Source organism: Mustelus asterias, chromosome 9 (assembly GCF_964213995.1).
Source record: "Mustelus asterias chromosome 9, sMusAst1.hap1.1, whole genome shotgun sequence".
In the NCBI taxonomy this organism is placed as follows: domain Eukaryota; kingdom Metazoa; phylum Chordata; class Chondrichthyes; order Carcharhiniformes; family Triakidae; genus Mustelus; species Mustelus asterias.
This window is the reverse complement of record NC_135809.1, coordinates 4,983,370-5,007,056: the sequence shown is the minus strand read 5'-3', so window position 1 is coordinate 5,007,056 and position 23,687 is coordinate 4,983,370. Positions and strand designations below refer to the sequence as shown.

The window sequence follows — 23,687 nt, the reverse complement described above, 5'->3', positions numbered from 1 at the left end:
CGTCAGGTTTAAATTTGATTCATTTGTGGAAAACAAGTGAATAAATAGCAGTCAACGTGAATCAGATACAACCTGCTCAAGATGCAAAGCTGTAAATATATGTAGAAGGTTGCAATGTTCTCTACTCCATTCAATATTGAGCTTTTAAGAAATGCTTTTGTGTCATGGATCTTGGGCAGGATTTTTTTATTTTTAAAAACAGTTTGTTCTAACCAGTGCAGGTGGGTCTACAACTGACATCCTCTATTATTACTGCAGAAGTTTGATTGGTAGAATGTTTGTTTTAATCTGGACTAATGCTGTTCTGTTGTTTTTAGTGCCCCCCTGGGATTTTGCAGAGTAGGGCTTGATTAGGATGAATGACAGGGAACAAATCGTGTGGAGCGAGGCTTACACAGAATAGTCAAGTCAGATGCGGCTTGGAGTTGAGAGCAGTGCCTCTTTTCCCACTGTCTGAAGTTGGAGATTAGAATCAGTCAGGAAATAAGTCTCATTCTCTGAGATTCTGCTGTATGAGAGTCAGAAGATAGATGTCTGTCTGTCCAGAGATGTTAAAAAGCTGGAAATCCAGCATCCACACGGGGAGATCTGCTTTTGGTGCTAACTGGTTGTAAAGAAGGGATTTATGTCTCTGGGGCATACTGCTAAATTGGAACAACAGAGATAGCCAGCTGTTAAGAATTATACTTTGTCATGTTTAACTATTTTAATTGGTAAAAGTTATGATCATTCTTTTGGTTATATTCTAACCGTGTTCTTAAATAATTTTTTTTTTAATTAAAAACTTCCGAGTGGGTTAACTGAATCATAACTGGAGTGAAACATTTTATGCTCAACCCAATACCAAATCAAAAAGGAAAAGTTGGGGTCCAGGCTAACTTCAGAAAATACCTTGGAGTTTCTAATCTGGTCCCTGACATTCACACTCACGAAGGGATGAAACTGGAACTTGACAAGAGTGAATCCGCAGTCGACTTTTCACCCCTTCCATTCATTTTAATTTCTCCCCCAACTATAAAAGACCCTGGGGCTACATTAGAAATTACCTGAAGGGTAACAGGCCATAGAGACTTGCATTTATATAGCACCTTTCCCAGCCCATGGAATCCATTCGGCCCATTGAGTCTGCACCCACTCTGAAAGAACACCTTTACCCAGACCCAAGGTGCAATTTACCATGGCCAATCCACCTAATCTGCAAATCTAGGACAAAGCAGCCCCACCTGATTGGCACCCAATCCAACACCCCAACATTCACTCCCTTCACCACCAATGCAGAGTATCCCACTATCTTCCAACCCTCTTACCATTTAGAAGGGCAAGGGCAGCAGATACATAAGGACACCATCACCCCTCCAGGCTCCACACCATCCGACTTGAAGTTATATTGAGCATCATTAGGTGACAATCCTCCCTAACAGCACAGTGGGTGTACCTACATGGACTGTAGTTTATCACCGCCTTCTCCAGGCAACCACTGATGGACGGTAAACGCTGCTTTAGACGGTAGTGCCCTCATTGGTTTGGCTTTGCTACCGAAATGAAACTTCTGATGTTTGAGACGAGAAGGTGACAAGATGACTTGTGCAAAACTACAGATGCAAATTTCACAAATGAGAGCTCACTGTAACAGCTACATGGGGCTAATTCAGGTCATTATTAAAACAGCAATGCTAGCGTCCACACTCAAACTCCTACAACCTCCTGATGCATGCCAAGAGAATTCCTTCAAAGTTCTTCTCAGAATTGTTACCGACCAAGGAAACATTCACATTAACCGGCGGCACTGTGGTTAGCACTGCTGCCTCACAGCGTCAGGGACCTGGGTTCGATTCCCAGCTTGGGTCAGTGTGTGGAGTCTGCACATTCTCCCCGTGTCTGCGTGGGTTTCCTCCGGGTGCTCCAGTTTTCTCCCACAGTCCAAAGATGTGTGGGTTAGGTGGATTGGCCATGGTAAATGGCCCCTTAGTGTCAGGGGGACTAGCTAGGGAAAATGCATTGGGTTATGGGGAGGGGGCCTGGGTGAGATTGTGGTCAGTGCAGACTCAATGGGCTGAATGGCTTCCTCTTTCTGCACTGTAGGATTCTATGATTTTATGATAAAAGGTGTATTAAATTCAACAAACTACAAGCGGATTCTAAAGTAATAACCAAAGTGCCCCTTGTAGGAAAAGATTTACTATTCAAAGGCTCTTTCAACAATTGTTAAGTGCAGGCAATTACACAAAGTAATCTTCACCATTTCACACTCCATTAAAGAGAATTAATCGGAGTAAAATTGTCCCCATCATTATTTAGTTACTTTCTCGCATTATTTAGTCTGTTTTCCTCCAGTCAAATGGCCAATTTGCTCATCTGGGATACTTCATGCTCTTCCCTGTAAAGAGGAACATCACTCAAGATAAAACAAAGACTTTTATCATTTCTGTATTAATTGTTCCACGTTCTACAACAGCTCCGTCACTCAAACGGGCTTCTCACAGGCTTCCCGAGTGAGGGAAAGACCTTATCAACAGATTCAGACAGCACCAGACTACCCACTCACCCAGGCAATCCAAATTTAACCCTGCACCCATTTCCCATTCCATTGAGAATAACCTTGTGTGGAGGGAGTTCTCATTTCCCCTCTAGTTTTGCTGCCAATTATTTTAAATGTATGACCTTTGGTTACAAATCCTCTCACTGGAGGAAGCAATTATTCTCTCATCGCTGCATTGAAACCGCCTCATTAATTTTAAATATATTTATTAGATCTCCCTTTCACCTCTGCTCCAAGGAGAACAATCCCAGCTTTGCCAATCTCGCCACATAACTCAAGTCCCTCATCCCTGGTAAACTTCCTCTGCACCCTCTTCAAGGTCTGACCTCTACTACTGCCTCTGGCAGTTCGTTCCAGACACTCACGCCCCTCTGAAAAAATTGCCCCCTTACACACTTTTGTATCTCTCCCTGTAAACCTATGCCCTCTAGTTTTAGACTCCCCTACCTTTGGGAAAAGATATTGACTGTCTAGCTGATCTGTGCCCCTCAATATTTTGTAGACCTCGATAAGGTCACCCCTCAGTCTCCTATGCTCTAGAGAAAAAAGTCCCAGTCTATCCAGCCTCTCCTTATAATTCAAACCATAAATCCTTGTAGCATCCTAGTAAATCTTTTCTGCACTCTTTCTAGTTTAATAATATCCTTTCTAGAATAGGGTGACCAGAACTGTACACAGTATTCCAAATGTGGCCTTACCAATGTCTTGTACAACTTCAAGACATCCCAACTCCTGTATTCAATGTTCTGACCGATGAAACCAAGCGTGCCGAATTCTTTCTTTACCACTCTGTCCACCTGTGACTCCACTTTCAAGGAGCTATGAACCTCCCTACCATTAACTGAACAAGTCCTATCCTGGTTCGATTTACCAAAATGCATCACGTCGCATTTATCTAAATTAAATTCCATCTGCCATTTGTCAGTCCATTGGCCCAATTGATCAAGATCCCGCTGCAATCCTAGATAACCTTCTTCCAGATCTCTCTCCTCTTGTGCTTCAGAATGTCACAATTCCAATGATGATACCTCCATGTTGTTTCTACCAAGTGCAGCACTTATCTATGTTGAATTGCATCAGCCATGTCTCTGCCCACAGACCCTGGTTGGCTGTAGAGATTCGCATTCTAATCAGTATTCTGTAACTTGATTTTGTGTCCCTGTATGCCCTGTTTGAGAGCAGGTATCCACTCCATCTGACGAAGGAGCAGCGCTCCGAAAGCTAATGGCATTTGCTACCAAATAAACCTGTTGGACTTTAACCCGGTGTTGTTAAAACTCTTACTGTGTCTGCCCATTTGGCCAGACCATCCACCTCTTTCTGAAGGCTTAGGGCAGGGTTTTCCAGCTGTGCTCTTCCAAGACTTCCACCCAAGGTCAATGGACCTTTAAATGATCTGTCGAATTTTCTGTCCTGCCTGTTCCGATTCCCGCAGCGGGCAGGACTGGATAATCTCGCCCATAGAGTTTCAAGAGCAGGGATGCTATGCTGGAACTGTATAAAACATTGATTAGGCCGCAGCTAGAGGTGGAAATTCTCCGGTCTCGCACGCTCCGCTCCTCTCTCAACGAGAATTTGGTGTTCATTCAAATCTCTGTTCACAGCAGGCGAGGTCAGAGAATCGCAGCCACGGGTAAGGTCAGACAATTCGGCCAGAGTATTGTGTGCAGTTCTGGAATCTACATTAAAAGGAAGGATGTGATAGCACTGGGAAGGGAGCAGAGGAGATTTACCAGGAAACTGCCTGGGCTGGAGAGTTTTAGTTATGAAGAGGTTGGATAGATTGGAGTGGTTTTCCTTGGAGCAGAGGAGAGTGAGGGGGATGTCATTGAGATGTAAAGAATTATGAGGGGCATTGATATAGTGGACAGGAAGGAACTTTACCCCTTAGTGGAGGGATCACTAATCAGGGGGCAGAGATTTAAGTGTAATAACTCTACGGAGGCGAAAGTCCCGTCACCAAGTTACTTATTTACACAGCCAGCTCTCCAGTTGCTGCCTGCTGAATGCAGGCTGGGAGTCTGACACACCTGCTTTAAATAGGGAGCATGAGGCTCCCTGACTTAACCATCAATTAAGACTCATCAGGCAGTTCATACTCCAGCAAGCCAACTGACGCACTATCAAGTCAAAACTAGTTGTGAGCAAGACAAATAGGCTTTTATTAGCAAGAACTTGGAGCCATCCCTGTTGGAGATCTGGTCTGTACTAAACGCTAGGGGGAGGAGCATTGGTCGGAGCCGACAGGGATGTGCCACATATACAGGTAATAATAGATACTAACCAACAGTGGTTAACCACAACAGATAACAGATAACAGTGGTTTACCACACCAACCTCATCGGCCAGGCTGAAGTGATCACAGTAAAGGGCAGGAGGTTTAGAGAGGATGTGAGGAAATACTATTTCACCCAGAGGGTGGTGAGAGTCTGGAACTCTCTGTCTGAAAGGGTGGTGGAGGCAAAGACCCTCATCAGTTTGGAGAAGTATTTCGATGTGCACTTGCGACTCCAAAGCATAAAGGCTTATGGGCCAAGAGCTGGAAAATGGGATTAGAATAGTTAGTGGTTTATCTTTGCCTGGTGCAGACATGATGGGCTTTTTTCTGTAGCTGGAAACCTCTATGACTGCATCATGATGCTCAGTATTCACTCCGTGGCAAAGGTTTGCACTATTCACAAACTTGGAGATCTAGAAATATTACAAATATATCCACTCGCACATGCTGCAGAGGTTCTCCTGACCGTGTTAGTAAAGGAAACTCCCTGTGTAAATACCTGGGGGTGGGAATTTCCATCCGCGCTCACCCCGAAAATCCCACTCGAAGTCCATGGACATTCGCATCGTCCATCCCTCCCCCCTCCCTCCCCCCTCCATGATTCCCGTGGCGGAAAATTCCGGTGCTGGGCTCTAAAGATGCTGCAGCACAGCCACTGGTGGGAGTGTGCAATTACAGTGTTACATTTACATAAACCACCTAAGAATTTATATTGAAAATATAAAAAGAGGATAAGCTTGTACCACTTTCCCCCGCCTGTTAACATCTGTTTCGGCTGAAAAATACATTTGGTTTTCATTCCTCAAAATCATCTAAAACTATAAAGAAATGCAGGAGAAGTTAAAGCTTCAAAGTCAAACCACGTTGAAAAATATCATTGGCTCGAATCAGTTGGGAATTGTTATGTAGATGGAGTACTCTCTCGATTGATTGTCTAGTTAATTGCTTTTGTTCATATAGAATAATTGGATTTGCCAGACACAAGATTTAAGATGTTGTTGATGGACATACAATCCTGCTCGCACTCTCAAATTTTCAAGTGAAACAGTTGATATCTATATTCAATGACCTCAATTAACACTCCAAATAGAATGTCTAACGAGGGTTCCAAATCTGGCCGGAATGTTCCAGTCATAAAGGAAAACATTTTTGTCACTGAACATTCAAATTAAGTACTTGCATTTATGTAGAAACTTGAAGCAGGAGGCAGCCATTTGGGCCTTTGTGATTGCTATATGCAAATTACTTGTACGATAAGCAAAAGTATAATTGCTTATGCCATGTATTAGTTAAAGTCTGTGTGCCATCTTGTGGAAGGCAAACTTTTACATTTAAAAAGAGTGAAAGTTTGCTGTTCCCTTTCATGATGGATACAGGAAAATCTGTCAAAACAGACCTTTATAAAAAAAAAAATTAGAATAATGGAACCATTTTCCATGCAAAAAAATTGAAAGAGTTTCAGCGAATCACACAATCTATCCTCTGGAGTCTGACGCATTCACTTAATTTATTGCAGAAAAATTCCAAAATATTTCTCGAATAGTTAAGCAATGATTACATCCCCCTCACCTGTCTGCGGATTCTCATTATGCGACCTGTGACCAGCAGAGACGGAGCACAGAAAGCATTGTAACTAAGGGGGCGTGAACTTTAAATTAGCACTAGACCATTCGAGGCAGGGTGGGAGGAAGCACTTCACACAATCTAGAACATTCTCCCCCTGGGATGGGGGGGTTAATTGAAAAAGAGGGTGTGAGAAGGGGGGGTGGGGGGGGGGAGGCAGGAATCGATTATCCTTAACAATGACATAATGGGGATCCAGACTTTTATCAGGGCCCCTCGCTAAACTGCCTGTTCATAACATGAACTACGACAGTCCCATAACATGCAGTTGGCAAACAGAACCTGCTGGAAGCACAGTACAGCCCTCAGCAGGAAAGGGTCATTCCAGGGCAGTGCCTGGGGGAAGATTGACTTTTTTCATTTTTAAATTTAAACAATAGGGGCACCCTGAATTTTTAAGGAATAAAGTTAATAGACTCGCCCAACCATCAGCGTGGCATTGTTGAAACCCTGCCCCTTCACCCCCCTCCCCCTTCACCCAACCCCCTCCGCCCCTTCACCCAACCCCCCCCCGCCCCTTCACCCAACCCCCCCCCGCCCCTTCACCCAACCCCCTGTTTTGATTAAAAATACAGCGAGAAAAGCTGCGGGCTGCCCTCCGCAAGGTGACACTTTGCCAAGAGTTGGCAAAATTCACATCAATAAAAAGAGTTACAGAACCAAGACCGATACAGAAACAGAAAATGCTGGAAAATCCCAGCAGGTCTGACAGCATCTGTGGAGAGAGAATAGATGTGGAGATGCCGGCGTTGGACTGGGATAAACACAGCAAGAGTTTTAACAACACCAGGTTAAGGTCCAACAGGTTTATTTGGTAGCAAATACCATTAGCTTTCGGAGTGCTGCTCCTTCGAAGGAGCAGCACTCCAAAAGCTAATGGTATTTGCTACCAAATAAACCTGTTGGACTTTAACCTGGTGTTGTTAAAACTCTTGCTGAGAGAGAATAGAGCCAGCGTTGAGTCGAGATGACCCTTCGTCAAAGCCTCAACAGTTCTGACGAAGGGTCATCCAGACTCGAAACGTTGGCTCTATTCTCTTCCCACAGATGCTGTCAGACCTGCTGAGATTTTCCAGCATTTTCTGTTTTGTCTCAGATTCCAGCATCTGCAGTACTTTGCCTTTAACCCAGGCGGATGGATAGATTTGAGATCATCTACAGTCAAATCAATTTGGTGGAAGCTGTGCCATTGTGATGATGTCGCTCGGTTAGTTATCGAGGCCCAGGCTAATGCTCAGGAATGAAATGGGTTCAAATCCCACCAGAATAGAAAGCTAGTTTCAGTAACGGTGACTGTGGCAACTATCAATCGCTGTTAAAATCCACTTAGTTCCTTTAGGAAAGGGAATCTGCCGTCCTTACCTGGTCTACGTGACTCCAGAGCCACAGCAATGTGGTTGCCTCTTAACTGCCCTCTGAAATGGTCTCGTAAGTTTCTCAAGGGTAATTAAGGACGGGCAACAAGTGCTGGCCTTGCCAGCGATGCCCGCATCCCTTGAAATAATAAAAGAGAGCAGAACAGGCTCGAGGGGATAAATAACCTCTCTTGTTTCTGATCTATTTGCACACATCCCTCTAACCTAGTGAATTTAAAATATTTATACACAATGATAAACACCAGCCGCTGGTGTAACCAAAAATTTCTCATTACACGCCCCAACTGCAACACTCCATCGCTAAGTCTGTGGCGCTCCAAGGGTGTGTCCAATGACTGAGGACAGGAGGTTATCTGGGATTCTCCCGAGAGGGCGGTGAGGATGTTAACAGCAAAAGCAAACCAATTGTCAGACAGTAACCGAACCGTTATTTTAAAAACAAAAAGGATAATCAGACTCACCTCTTTCTCGATGTTCAACCCTTCAGCCCTCAGGTTTCTCTCAAACATCTCCCGCTTCTCCGCCTGCACGTTAGATTTTCTGTAAACGAGGATGTAATCAATCCGACACTTCCCATCCCTGAAGAACAGGCCGTTGCCTTTATTTCTGTCTGTAGCTTCCTACAGGGGAACAAAGCAAATGTGCACAGAGTGTCTGTGTGGACCCATTCAGCCCATTCCAGCTCCTTGAAAATCTATCCTGTTAGTGAGGCCATTCAGTCCATTCCAGCTCCTTAAAATTCTGTCCCCTTAATGAGGCCATTCAGCCCATTGTGCCCATTCCCACTGCAAACTCTTGCAGATTTCTCCTCAGCATTTATCCAATTCCCTTTGCTTCCACCGCCCCTTCAGGCGGCGCCTTCCAGATCACAACTCTCTGTGCCAAGAACCTCACCCCACTTCTGAGCCTTTTGCCAATGACCTTAAATCAATGTGCACTGTTGGAGAACAGAGACCACTCCATCTGACGAAGGAGCAGCAAGCTCCGAAAGCTTATGGTATTTGCTACCAAATAAACCTGTTGGACTTCAACCTGGTGTTGTGAGACTTCTTACTGTGCTTACCCCAGTCCAACCCCGGCATCGCCACATCATGACCAGCCCTCCCGACAGTAGACGTTGGTCAAAACGTTTTAAACCTTCTCTGCCCTCAGGAAAACAATCCCAGATTATTCCGTCTCTCCGCAGAAGTGAAGTCCCTGACGGCCCAGAACAATTCCAATAAATCTCCCCCGCACCCTCAGGGCCTTCGCACGTTTGCTAGGAATAACTCAGCCTGGTTTCTAACTTTCCAGTTCAATGATTTTATTGCTCCGTTTATCAAGAGGCTGAAAGTGTTAAAACACCACCATTAAATCACAGAGGGAAATAAGGAGCAAGTGTTTTCACTGGCTGGCAGCTTGGTTAAGCAGAAGCGACAGATTTCTGCCACTTGGTAAAAAGGAATCAGGGAGAAGGTGATGATGTTTCCCCCACAGTGAGACGGCACAGATCTCTGCAGCAGCAAATATCTGCAGAATGCTCTTCATATTCCAACACTGCAGCAGAATGACAGACTGCACTGAGTTCGTGAAACAGAATGCGCTGATATTCTGCCTCATCGCTCAGGCAGCAGACACTATTGTTTAGTGGCAGTGTTACAAAGCTGGACTGCATGTCGTATTTTCGTATGCTCACGAGGACGAGGGATGTTGGAGCTAGGGAGGAAGTGAACCCTTTTGTATCTCCGACAGACAGACGTTCAGCATTAGCACCAACATTCCAACTCTCTCCCCCCGCCAAACCCCCTCCCGAACCAATCCTCGGGAGCACCTTCACTGGACCAGTATGGTAACACATCATTACCTCAAGTGGTGGTGGCACAGTGGTTAGCACTGCTGCCTCAACACCAGGGACCCGGGTTCAATTCTCACCTCAGATGACTGCGCGGAGTCTGCACGTTCTCCCCATGTACAAGTGGGTTTCCTCCAGGTTCCTCCCATAGTCCAATGATGTGCAGGTTGGGTGCACTGGCTGTGCTAAATTGCCCCTTAGGGTTCCAAGGTGTAGGTTGTGTGGGGTAAATGCATGGGGTTCGGGGATATTGTCTGGGTAAGCTGCTCTTTTCAGAGTCGGTGCAGACAGGATGGGCCGAATGGCCTCTTCTGCACTGGAGCAACTATCATGTAGTCCGAGTGGGTGATACTGGTCAATCAAGACCAAACAGAGGACACATTGTGCTGAACAGCCCCCAGCCTGCTTGGAACAGGGCTCCCTGGGAAGGAAGCATGGTGTCCACCGGCACCCTCGAGGCTTTCCCTGCTCTATGGGCACCGCAGGGGCTGGGGTGCCTCAACCCCTTTAAAAATCACATTTTAGTTTGATGTTTCAAGTTTCGTGTGTTTAGGGCAGCATTCCCTTTTATTTTGCCCTTCAGTTTGTTTAACAAGGGAGTGTTGGAACTGGACTCCGACCCTAACCCTTTCACAGAGCATGCTCAGTCTGCTGAACCCATCGACATCCCAGAGTTACATTCTCAGGAAGTTAGTGTCGAACCCACTGCATAATCCAGGAGCCAAGCTCAGATTTAATTGGTGGTTCCTCAATTTTTAATTCAATGGTAGCATCAAGCATCCAAAAATGATGCAATCAACAACTCCCCTTTCGGTAACTTGTTTCAGGTTCGTAATGGGTTTTGTGGCAGGAATTCCCGATAAAAATCCATATTTACAAGGAACACAAAAATCCCTCGCCAATGCACTTGCTGATTCACAGTGAGACTTGATGAATTTAATGGAGAATTTGTAAACTACGCCAATCTCCATTCCATTAAGTTTTTATAAATGTACCTCATGAAACCCAAGACAAAAGGGGGTGATTCTCCCATCCCGCTGTGCTAATCTTTTAGGAACACATGTTCCTGCCCCGATAGCATCTTTCAGCATCGGATTTCCGGCTACATCCACATCGGAAATCGGCGGGGAGCTGCAGATACTACGCAAATGATCATTTCAATGCCATTAGCAGGCCCGCTGGAGTTTCCAGTCCCGCTAGCCTCTCCCCCACTCCAGCGGGGATTACAGTAGCCCGACTCCACTAGAGAGAAGGGGAGGCAATCACCCTGGGCATTGACAGTGCCAGCCTGTGACCCCTGGCACTGCCCAAGGAGCAAAGTGCCAATGCATGGGGCACCATGACATTGCCCATCAGGCATTGCCAAGGGGATGGAGTCTGCTGCCACGCTGCAGACAGGGCGGCACGGTAGCACAGTGGTTAGCACTGCTGCTTCACAGCTCCAGGGACCTGGGTTCGATTCCCGGCTTGGGTCACTGTGTGTGTGGAGTTTGCACATTGTTCCTGTGTCTGAGTGGGTTTCCTCCAGGTGCTCCGGTTTCCTCCCACAGTCCAAAGATGTGCGGGTTAGGTTAATTGGCCATGCTAAATTGCCCCTTAATGTCCCGGGATGTGTAGGTTCGAGGGATTAGTGGGTAAATGTGTAGGGATATGGGGATAGGGCCTGGGTGGGATTGTGGTCGGTGCAGACTCGATGGGCCGAATGGCCTCTCTCTGTACTGTAGCGTTTCTATGATAGGATCGGTGGGGAAGGGAGGCCAGCGATCAGGAGGCTGGCAGAGTGGGACCACTGCGTACGTGTCAATCTCTGCACTGACAGATCAGCGCATGCACAATGGCCCACTCAGTGAGCTGATTCCAGCCTCTCCAGCGGGAATAGGCCCCGCCTCCAAAATCTAATGATATTCGCTCTGGTAGCCTCTGCAGTGCAGTTCTTTTCTGAACTCCCATTGAAAAAAAAAGCATGAATTACTCCAGTTTTCACATGAATTCAACACTTTTTTTTGGGAGAATTCCAGCCAACATGTTTCTAAGTTAGATAACTCATTAAGAACCACCAAAGTCTCCTATAATTTGTATTTATGTCCCAATATTAAAGCTCCTCTAACTCCTGATTGATATAGGACTCTAGAATCTCAAAGCCCACCATCCCCCCCGCCCCACCCCAAGGAAGCAGCTCCCAACCCCTCCACCTCGGCCATCCAGAAGGGCAGCCGATACCTGGGAACACCATCACTTGCAGATTTTCCTCCAAGTCACTTCAAAACATAATCAGCCATTCCTTCACTGTCGCTGGGTCAAAATCCTGGAACTCCCTCCCCAACAGCACTGTGGGTGTACCTACACCACATGGACTGCAACACAGTTCATCAAGGCAGCTCATCAACTTCCCAGAGGGCACTAAGCGATGGGCAATAAACGCTGGGCCTGGCCAGTGACATCTTGTTAAATGGCCAATCCAGGGCTGTGGGTAGCATTGGCAAGGCCAGCATGGTCACCCATCCCTCACTTGCTGCTCGAGTAGGTGCAATCCAGTGAGGTGAAGGTGCTTCCAGTGAGGGGGGAGTTCCAGGATTTGGATCCAGCAATGTTGAAAGCTTATTTAAAATGGAAAATTTTCTCCTTTCGAGTCAATGGCACAAAACCAAAGATGCCCAGTGGCTCAAATTTCTGTAGGCCCAAAGCATATCCCAAAAGACAGGCTGAATAATTCCCCTGCCAAGCTGTGGAAATTTGAATATTTGTGCGTGGTACGGATATCAAACCATTGGGCGATTTCAAGAAGAAATTAGATATAGCTCTTGGGGCTAAAGGAATCAAGCGATATACGAGGAAGGTGGAGAGGGGGGGTGGAATCAGGATATTTAATTCAATGATCAGCCATGATCAAGATGTATGGCGGAGCAGGTTCGAAGGGCTGAATGGCCTCCTCCTGCTTCTAGTTTCTATGTCATTGTTAAGGCATCAAGTGTCACACTGTTAAAGTAGACCAACACAAGATACAGGGAGAGAACCACATTCTCAAAACAAAGCTTTTATCATTTTCAAACATCTTCCCAAATCCTTGTCAATATTCTGAATGTTGAGATTTGTGTTGGAGTGACAGCCATCTCAACACCACCCCCCACCCCCAAAAATTAGACTATCCTTTGCTTCACTTCTATCAGTGATGATTTTAAATGAGCGGACTTCACTAAAACGTGAGGTGGTACAGTGGCAAACACTGCTGCCTCAACGCCAGAGAACCTGGGTTCAATTCCAGTCACTATCTGTGTGGAGTTCGCATGTTCTCCCCGTGTCTGTGTGTGTTTGCTCCGGGTTCCTCCCGCAGTCCAAAGTTGTGCTGGTTAGGTTGATTGGCCATGCTAAATTGCCCCTTAGTGTCAGGGGGACCAGCCAGGTAAATATGTGGGGTTCTGGGGATAGGGTCTGGGTGGGATTGTTGTTGGTGCAGACTCGATGGGCTAAATGGCCTCCTTCTGCACTGTAGGATTCAATGAGAATCTATGAGAACTTTAACAATTCACTTTATGAACAATTTATAATCGTAGCAGTCTAATAAACTGAAGATCTACATTTCAAAATTGTACGTGTATTCAATATCAAAGCACGACGAACTTTTCTCACCTCGACACCCGTTTCCAGTCTACTTGTTTCATCTGATGTGCTGGTCAAATTTCCAGGATGAAGCAAGGAATCATCATCTTTCGAAGGGCTGTTTCTCCCCTCGGATTCACCCAGGTAAATATTTACATCCCGGGTCACTGAAACAGACATTGAGAAAGGTGAGAGGGGTGGTGCAGATGGAACAAATAACCTAGACAAGGCATTCCAAACTTGGCTAGACAAGATCAAAAATCACTGAAAAGGAATCAAAAGATCAGGAGCGGGCTGGTAATAACCACCTGCAACATCTGTGATGATGTTCCGCTATGTGCGGGTGCTGGAAAAGCAGGCAGAGAAATCTGCTTCAGTAATATCATCGCTCTCTTGAGCAATGTGGTGAGAGGTGTCTGAAGAACGACCAGACGTTGCTAAATATACCGGGCTGCCATTTGTGACCTCCTCAATTGAAACCATCTCGATTTCCACTTGCTTGATAGCTGAGATTTTAATCACTTAAATTCCAGCCACAGTCTTCTGCTGACCAGCCCCCAAAGCTCCGGAATTCCTTCATTTTGATTCTTAACACCGGTGACCAAGTCGCCAGTCCAACACCTCATGTGACCATTGATTGGTGTTCCTGTGGTCTCGTGTTAAGGTGCTATCTAAATGCAAATGTTGATTTTTCACTAAGCCTTTGCGCCAAGCCCCATCACTTTATTTAAAAAGGGCTGCAGGGAAAAGCCTGGGAACGACAGACCAGTGAGCCTCACATCTGTGGTGGGTAAGTTGTTGGAAGGTATTTTGAGAGACAGGATCTACAGGCATTTAGAGAGGCAAGAACTGATTAGAGACAGCATGGCTTTGAGAGTGGAAAAATCATGTCTCACAAATTAGATTTAGTTTTTTGAAGGGAGGTGAAGGCAATGCATTTGATGTTGTCTACATGGACTTTAGCAAGGCCTTTGACAAGGTAGCGCATGGTAGGTTATTGCATAAGATTAAATCTCAGGATCCAGGGTGAGGTATCTAAATGGATACAAAATTGGCTTCTTGCCAGAAGCCAGAGGGTGGTTGTAGAGAGTTGTTTTTCAAACTGGAGGTCTGTGACCAGCGGTGTGCCTCAGGGATCAGTGCTGGGTCCACTGTTATTTGTCATTTATATTAATGATTTGGATGAGAATATAGGAGACATGGTTAGCAAGTTTGCAGAAGATTGGTGGCATTGTGGACAGTGAAGAAAGTTGTCTCCAATTGCAACGGGATCTTGATCAATTGGGCCAGTGGGCTGACGAATGGCAGATGGAGTTTAATTTAGACAAATGCGAGGTGATGCATTTTGGTAGATTAAATCAGGGCAGCACTTACTCAGTTAATGGTAGGGCGATGGGGAGAGTTACAGAACAAAGATCGAGGGGTACATGTTCATAGCTCCTTGAAAGTGGAGTCACAGGTGGACAGAGTGGTGTAGAAGGCATTCAGCATGTTTGGTTTCATCGGTCAGAACATTGAATACAGGAGTTGGGACGTCTTGTTGAAGTTGTACAAGACATTGGTAAGGCCACACTTGGAATACTGTGTACAGTTCTGGTCACCCCATTATAGAAAAGGATATTATTAAACTAGAAAGAGTGCAGAAAAGATTTACTAGGATGCTACCAGGATTTAGTTATAAGGAGGCTGAATAGACTGGGACTTTTTTCTCTGGAGTGTAGGAGGCTGAGGGGTGACCTTATAGAGGTCTATAAAATAATGAGGGGCACAGATCAGTTAGATAGTCAATATCTTTTCCCAAGGTAGGGGAGTCTAAAACTAGAGGGCATAGATTTATGGTGAGAGGGAAGAGATACAAAAGTGTCCAGAGAGGCAATTTTTTCCACACAGAGGAAGGTGAGTGTCTGGAACAAGCTGCCAGAGGTAGTAGTAGAGACGGGTACAATTTTGTCTTTTAAAAAAGCATTTAGACAGTTACATGGGTAAGATGGGTATAGAGGGATATGGGCCAAATGTGGGCAATTGGGATTAACTTAGGGGTTTAAAAAAAAAGGGCGGCATGGACAAGTTGGGCTGAAGGGCCTGTTTCCATGCTGTAAACCTCTATGACAAAACAGTCCAAAAGTGTGGGCCCTACTGGTGGAAAAAAGATCGCAATATATTAAAACAATGAGACAAAGGAAAGAGAGAGAGACACAGACAGAGAAACAGAGAGAGAAAAAAGGAGAGAGACAGAGACACACCCACTTGAGCATTTAATTGCTTGCATGAAACTCACCAGGAAAGTTATTTTCCTAACCTAATTACTTGGAATTACATAGGATTGAGTGAAGGCAGACAAATAAAAAGTCTATTAAAATCCAAAACAAATGAAGAAGCAACAATACCAAGTGAAGCAGAGGAGGGGAATACGAACAGCAGGAGGCCATTCAGCCCTCAATCCTGTCCCACCAATCAATTTGACCTTGGCTGAACAGTGGCCTAACTATATACACCTATCACTGCTCTATACTAACCTTAATAATTGATCTACCATGGATTACCATTTGAGGAAGAGTGCTTTACTGCCCTGTGCAGCAATGCTTCCCAATTTTACTCCCGAAAGGGTTTGCTCCAAGCATGTCCCCTAGTCCTGGAATCCCCAATTCAGTGAAAATTGTTTTCTTCTTTCTATCTTAATTGATCCCATTAATAGCTTGAAGTGCCAAAGAATGTGACACTAGTTTGCGTAATCTCATCTCCAATATAACCCTGGGAATTCCAGTATCAGCAAATAAACCCTCCCCTGCACTCCCAGCCAAGGCCACCATTCCCTTCCTCAGGGCAGTGAGATGATTGTTCCTTTAAGGGCAACACAGGTAAGTGCTCAGAACTGTTCACTGAGTCTTTGTATAGGTAAAACGGGACTGTTATTCCTCAAGATCAAAGGACAGGAGTTCATGGTCCTTTTTGTTGATTATTTATACCTGTCCTGGAGATTTTAAACAAACACTAGAGTACACCAGCCTGCCACACCCGCTCTGCCAGAGAATTGCTAATCTTGAAATTCACCTTCATTTTTCCACTGTTCCCATATCCCTCGATTGCCAGTGGTACCAGGAATCTCTCAGCCATAAACGTATAAAATGATGGATTATCCAGTGCCAAAAATTCACAACCCTTCGAGAGAAATCATTTATTTGCATCTTGGTCTGAAATGTTAAGCCCTTTATGCAGAGACTGTGCTCCTTACCATGTAACACACTGCGTGTCTACCCTCCAGAGCTCCTTCAGAATTTGCAATGTTGCAATGACATCACCTTTCATTCTTCCAGACCCCAAACGGTATAGGCCCAATTTACTCCGTTCATCATGGACAACCTTCCCAGCCCAGGTACCTGGTGAATCTTTACTGTACCACCTCCAATGCAAGGATATGCTTCTTAAAAAACGGAGATCAAAATTGCACAGAGCATTCCAGGTGAGCTCTCAAAGCCCTGTACAATTAGAGCAAGAGGTCGTTATTCCTGTACTCCGTTCCCCTTTCATTGGAGGCCAACCTGCCATCTTCCTTCCTAACTGCTTGCCGAATGCACAAGGGTCCTGCCTTCGACCACCTGGCCCTCATTGTTGGTCATGTGACACCCACATGGCCATGATGACCCAGCTTCCCAAATGGGAATTAGCTGCTTCATTCTCTGGCTGGACCCTCAAGAGTGTCTTTCCCAACTATCTCCAATTTTCATGTAAAACTTCAGAAAATAAGAAACAGAATTCATTTTAATGTCTTGACAACTTTTCTCCTGGATATTATCCTTTAATTCCTGGACACTTCCTACCAATCCTTGGGGGCTGACATGCTTAAACCCAGCCAAGTCACTCTTAACCAAGAGAGAATTCAGATTTTCAGAATGTGTTTTGTTTTTTATTCATTCATGGGACATGGGTGTCGCTGGCTGGGCCAGCATTTATTGCCCATCTCTAGTTGCCCTTGGAGGGCAGTTGAAAGTCAACCACATTGCTGTGACTCTGGAGTCACACGTAGGCCAGACCAGGTAAGGACGGCAGATTTCCTTCCCTAAAGGATATTAGTGAATCAGATGGGCTTTCACAACAATCGACAATGGTTTCATGGTCATCAGTAGATTCTTAATTCCAGATAGTTATTTTATGGAATTCAAATTCCACCATCTGCCGTGACGGGATTTGAACCAAGGTCCCCAGAACATTAGCTGAGTTTCTGGATTAACGGTCTAGCGATAATAACACTAAGCTATTGTCCCCTCCCCTTACTAATATTGTCCCAAGCTTTTTCCAGACTACCTTAAATGCAAGAGTTTACAACTTTGCATACACCTTTTCTAACTTTTTCACGAACCATAGAATCCTACAGTGCAGAAGACGGCCATTCAGCCCATCGAGCCTGCACCGACAACAATCCCACCCAGGCCCCATCCCCATAACCTTACAAAATTTACCCTGCTAATCCCCCTGACACCAAGGGGCAATTTACCATGGTCAAGCCACCTAACCTGCACACCTTTGGAGGAAACCTGAACACCCGAAGGAAACTCAGGCAGACACGGGGAGAACGTGCAAACTCCACACAGACAGTGACCCAAGCCAGGGATCGAATCCAGGTCCCTGAAGCGGTGAGGCAGCAGCGCTGATCACTGCACCACCCTTAGATTGTGGCAAGGATTGAATACACTGATGCTGGGACTCTTGCAGTCAGGGAAAGCACTGTAGTAGGAATTTATAGTGTGGTTGTCGAGAATGGAAGTATAATGCTGAATAACTCAAATACATTGGGGAAATGCAAGGAGCTGACAGCTATAGTTAAACAGGAGATCATCAGCAACATTGGGAAATTGGCAAATACGAACGACACAATCTGTATTACCGGTGGCTGTCAGCACTTCAACAACCAAAGCAAAAATTAAGCAAAAAGGAGATTCCTGTGCCAAATGCCTTGGAACCATTCCAAAGATGATGCAATTCCATTAGAAGATGGACCAAGCTTAAGGAACAGAAAACCCCCAAGAATATCAGATAAAATTTTCTGCAAATGTCACGATCACTGATTCCAGTGGTCATGGTACCAGATTAATATTCCGGAGAACATGGGTGGGATTTTTCGGCCATTCTCGCCCCAATGCCGGATAATCCACCTCCCCACCCCGAGCTCAACAGACCTTTGCATGGTCCGTGTCCTGCCCACTACAATTCCTGCGGCAGGAAGGACGGGAAAATTCTGCCCCACGAGTTGAAACTCCATACTCAGGGATTCGAGGGGGTGTTCGGAAGTTTCAGTGAAGCCAATTGGTTGGAGAATCTCAAACTGATTTACCAGTGCCCTTTAGGGAAGGCAATTTTCCATCCTTACCTGGTCTGGGTCTATGACACGTCTCGGTCCCACGGCAACGTGGTTGATGCTTAACTGCCCTTGGAAGAGGCAATTTATTACACTTGCAGACAAAGGGGTGGGATTGTCCCGCCATTCCTGCAGATGGGATCCCCATGGGTTCCCCAGTGGCGCAAAGTGCAAACAATGGGAAACCCTGTTGACAGGTGGTAGGAACAAAGATACCGCCACCAGCCTGCAGCAGGCAGTCTCTGCAAATCACAGCACGGGGCAGCAGGGAGGTGGTTGGGGACTCCGGCCCTTATTTCTTCCCACAGGTACAACTGATCTGCAACTAGATTCTTATTCATATGGGTTACATGGAGAATCATGTAATATTGAATTCACAAATGAGACCCACTCTTGTTGCTCAGAACCTGACTGTTCAAGAGTTCCAAACCACCCTCCAAATGTTGGGGGTAGAAGTGGAGGAGGTAACCTTGGCATCACCCTCTGACTGGCTTAGGCCAATTTTTTTAAATTATTCATTCATGGGACATGGGCGTTGCTGGCTGGCCAGCATTTGTTGCCCTTCCATAGTTGAGGGCACTTGAGAGAAAACCACATTGCTGTGACTCTGGAGTCACATGTAGACCAGACCAAGGACGGCAGATGTCCTTCCCTAAAGGGCATTAGTGAACCAGTTGGGTTTTTCCAACAATGTTTCATGGTCATCAGGAAATTCTTAATTCCAGATTTTTTTTAAATTGAATTCAAATTCCACCATCTGCCGTGGTGGGATTCAAACCCAGGTCCCCAGAACATTAGCTGAGTTTCTGGATTAATAGTCTAGCGATAATACCACTAGGCTATCGACTCCCAATGGTGACTTTTTTCCCCAGTCTGAAGAGAGCTTCAATGTATAGTTCCCATAGCGATGGAAACATCCAAAATGCTTCCCTCTGAAACCAGTCTAGTTAGAGTCCCGTCCCCTTCTTCTGGGCTATTTCCCCAGAAGAAAGTTTCTCTACTGAGCCTATTGAATCGCTTTACGTTGAACACCATGTGATCACTGCTCAGTCTTCACCACACAAGTTTTTGTTTTAAAAAAAAAAGTACATTAAAACTTAAGGGATGCAAAAATAGACAGGACAGTTCAGCTAAAATTACTTCAGTGAGTCAGAATTCAACAAGACACACGCAAATTTGACTTTTACCTCCAGATAATTGATACTGATAATGATGCTTATTATCACCATCCATCCCAGAAGTAATAATAGATTTAAAAACATCGTGAAGCAGCGAAGGGTAGTTATGTAGAAGCTTGAACAAAGTGATTCAGTGACCTGCATTTCTAACCTCACTCTACTGCCGTCATGTCAAAAATCCTTCTATTGCTCGGCAAGTCATTTGGGACATTTCACCACATTAGGTGGGCATAGTGGTTAGCACCACTGCCTCTCAGCGCCAGGGGCCCGGGTTCAATTCCGGCCTCAGGTCACACTGACGTTTGCACATTCTCCTCGTCTCTGCGTGGGTTTCCTCCCACAGTCCAAAGACATGCTGGTTAGGTTGATTGGCCACGCTAAATTGCCCCTTCGCGTCCCAAGATGCATTGGTTGGCTGAATTAGCCATGGTGAATGCGCAGGGTTACTGGAACAGGGTGGAGGGGAGGGCCTGGGTTGGATGCTCAATAGGCTGAATGGCTTCCTTCTGCACTGTAGGAATTCTAGTCAAATGATTAATCAACCATAGAAACGTAACATGTTGTTGCTACCTTTCTTGTTAAAGCAAAAAGCAAATAGAAGAAGCTCCACAGATCAATGCACGGATGTAAAAAGGGCTGCTGGAAGGAGATAATTAGTCATCATTTGATGGCGCAGAACTGGAGAATTGAAAATAAGAGACATGCTGTCAAAGCTTTTCATCTTTCACTCATCAGGATAGCCATGAAGACAGAACGAGCACATAGAAATCATAGAAATCATAGAAACCCTACAGTGCAGAAGGAGGCCATTCGGCCCATCGAGCCTGCACCGACCACAATCCCACCCAGGCCCTACCCCCACATATTTTACCCACTAATCCCTCTAACCTACGCATCCCAGGGCTCTAAGGGGCAATTTTTTTTTTTAACCTGGCCAATCAACCTAACCCGCACATCTTTGGACTGTGGGAGGAAACCGGAGCACCCGGAGGAAACCCACGCAGACACGAGGAGAATGTGCAAACTCCACACAGGCATTGACCTATCTGGCTCAAATCTGTTCCAGACAAGAATGGAGGTTCATTTAAAAACAGCACTAAATTTCTTTTCTCTCCACCCACCCAGAAAGAGGCTGCTGGTCCGATTATTTAAGTGCAGACTAGAGTTATACCGTTCAGGAAGCCACCATTAACCCATTCAACAAGCCAGTGGCCAATGTTGCCTGGTCTACCCAGTCTCCAATGCAGGAGATGTATCCATCGTCTGGATGGTGACTGGGTTGCCAAATGTCTGTCGTTGCAATATGAAAGAAAGGCTGCAGGACCTTTTGTCTGAGCAGAACATCAGTCTCCTTCTGGCCAGGTTTGGGTTACTAAATGCAAGTAGTCTTTGTATAGATCTCCACAGGCAATCGTTAGTGGTTCTGCAGAGATAATCATCATAGAATCATAGAAATCCTACAGTGCAGAAAGAGGCCACCTGGCCCATCGAATCTGCACCGACCACAATCCCACCCAGGCCCTACCCCCGTTTCCCTACACATTTACCCGCTAATCCCTCTAACCTACGCATCTTAGGAAACTAAGGGGCAATTTTAGCATGGCCAATCAACCTAACCCGCACATCTTTGGACTGTGGGAGGAAACCTGAGCACCCGGAGGAAACCCACGCAGACACGAGGAGAATGTGCAAACTCCACACAGACAGTGACCCGAGCCGGGAATCGAACCCAGGTCCCTGGAGCTGTGAAGCAGCAGTGCTAACCACTGTGCTACCACACCGACCAATGAGATAATCTCACCGCATAATGAGATGGGAGTTTCCCCTAAAACTGCAACATGGCTTCCTTTGTTCAGGGGTCAGAGACAGACATGGATTCAGCTATTTTAAAGGATTCAGTTCAGTTTTAAAATTTACAAAATAGAAGTGAGGAGTGAAGGAAATCAAGAATTAAACTAAAACGATGGGGCATCACGGTGGTTAGCACTGCTGCCTCACAGCACCAGGGACCCAGATTCAATTCCAGCCTCGAGTGACTGTGTGGAATTTGCACATTCTCCCTGTGTTTGCGTGGGTTTCCTCCAACGCTCCGGTTTCCTCCCACAGTCCAAAGATATGCAGGTTGGGTGCATTGGCCATGCTAAATTGCCCCTTAGTGTTAGGGGGATTAGGAAGGGGTTATAGGGAAAGGAATTGTTGTTGGTGAAGACTTGAGGGGCCAAATGGCCTCCTTCTGTACTGTAGGGATTCTATGAGTTTCTGCCGACAAACTTGTTTCCCATCATGGTCAAGATAAATTTATAATTTATGAGGCATCTTCCTCAATTACTCTGGAAACTCCATTTTCCAATGAAGATTGTGAAGAAGGGGGTGGTAAAGGATAGGATTTTCCAGCCACACTCACTGGCAGGGTCTTCTGTTCCCCGCCAACAGTGATTCCCACCCCCCTTCCCCGAAACCCCACCGACAGCAGCGGAATTGGAAATATAATTGGCCATTCCTTCAGTGTCACTGGGTCATAATCCTGGAACCCCGTCCCTAACATCACCATGGGTTCCAGAAAGCAGCTTAAGGAGCAATTAAAGGTTAGGCAATGAATGCTGGCCTAGCCAGCGACACCCACATCCTATGAATGAATAATTAAAAAAAAAATAGGAATAGGCCATATTCCATGCCTATGCTATTCAATATCATGGCTATTAGTCTATCTTAATTGCTCCTTCCCCACCCTATCCCTATATCAATGCTGTCTTGGTGCTGGAATCCATCAGCGTCGAATAAAATCCATGATCTTCACTTGGAAGGACAAAGGTAGCAAAGGAACACCACCACCTACAATCTTCCCTCCGTGCCACACACCATCCCCACTTGGAACTAAAATCCTTGTCCTCTGGTCAAACATGCCAGAATGCTCTCAATGGCTGCATGAACTGCAACAACAGATCTCCTTTATAGACTATTGTGTATTTCACAAACAATATCCAAAATCCTGAACGTCACAGTGGTCAGCACTGCTGCCTCAGCCAGGGACTTGGGTTCGATTCCTGGATTGGGTCACTGTGGAGTCTGCACATTCTCCCCATGTCTGCGTGGATTTCCTCCAGTGCGCCAGTTTCCTCTCAGTCCAAAAGATGTGCTGGTTAGGGTGCATTGGTCATGCTAAATTCTCCCTCAGTGTACCTGAACAGGCACCGGACTGTGGCGACTACGGGATTTTCACAGTAACTTCATTGCAGTGTTAATGTAAGCCTACCTGTGACAAATAATAAAAGAAACAACACTGTCGCCAAATCTGGTTGCACGCATATCCTCAATTTTAAAATCACTTTGCCATTGGCCAATACCCAGGCCCTAAGCTCAACAATTTGCTCCTTAAACCTCTCTGCCATTCTCTTTTGAAGAGGATTCTCAAAATCCAACGCTGGCCAAGTTTTTTGTCTTAAAATATTCCTGTCTGTGTCAAATTATTTCAGACAATTGCTCCTGGAGCCTCCAAGTTGCTTCCCTATTTTATAAATGGGGCAATGGGTTGTTGTATTTGGAGATTAATCGCTATAAATTGTCGAATGGCAGAGAAGTGAATCTAGTGGACCAAGATAAATTTCAAATTCAAATCGCCTTTGAAGAAACAGACCCATTCTCGGAAGCAGTTTGCCCTGATTGGAGAGCTCATGTCGAAATTCCAGCGAGATACCTTGCCGCAGTTCATTGAAACTGGAATTACAAACTGTACCGTTTGAAGGGCTAATGGCAAAATACACTATTATAGTCTATTTGATCATGCTACATATCCAGGGAAACCTTAAATATCATCCCTTTCATATCAAACATTGCTCTGCAATATTCCTCACATTTTATACCTTTTCATTCACGCTCTCTTTGCCATTTTTCTGACCTTTAATTCTCGGTCTC

At 45.5% G+C, this 23,687-nt stretch overlaps 1 protein-coding gene across 1 annotated transcript in view; it reads right to left on the bottom strand.

Annotated features, from left to right (window-relative positions):
* The window catches only part of LOC144499015 (anoctamin-4), a 205,194-nt gene that overhangs the window by 85,418 nt on the left and 96,089 nt on the right, over window positions 1–23,687 (bottom strand). The window contains exons 6-8 of the mRNA XM_078221072.1: window positions 18,127–18,141; window positions 13,275–13,411; window positions 8,278–8,436 (exon numbers count right to left, since the gene is read on the bottom strand). Coding sequence (XP_078077198.1) covers window positions 8,278–8,436; window positions 13,275–13,411; window positions 18,127–18,141 — 311 coding nt within the window. The remainder of the gene's footprint in view (window positions 1–8,277; window positions 8,437–13,274; window positions 13,412–18,126; window positions 18,142–23,687) is intronic.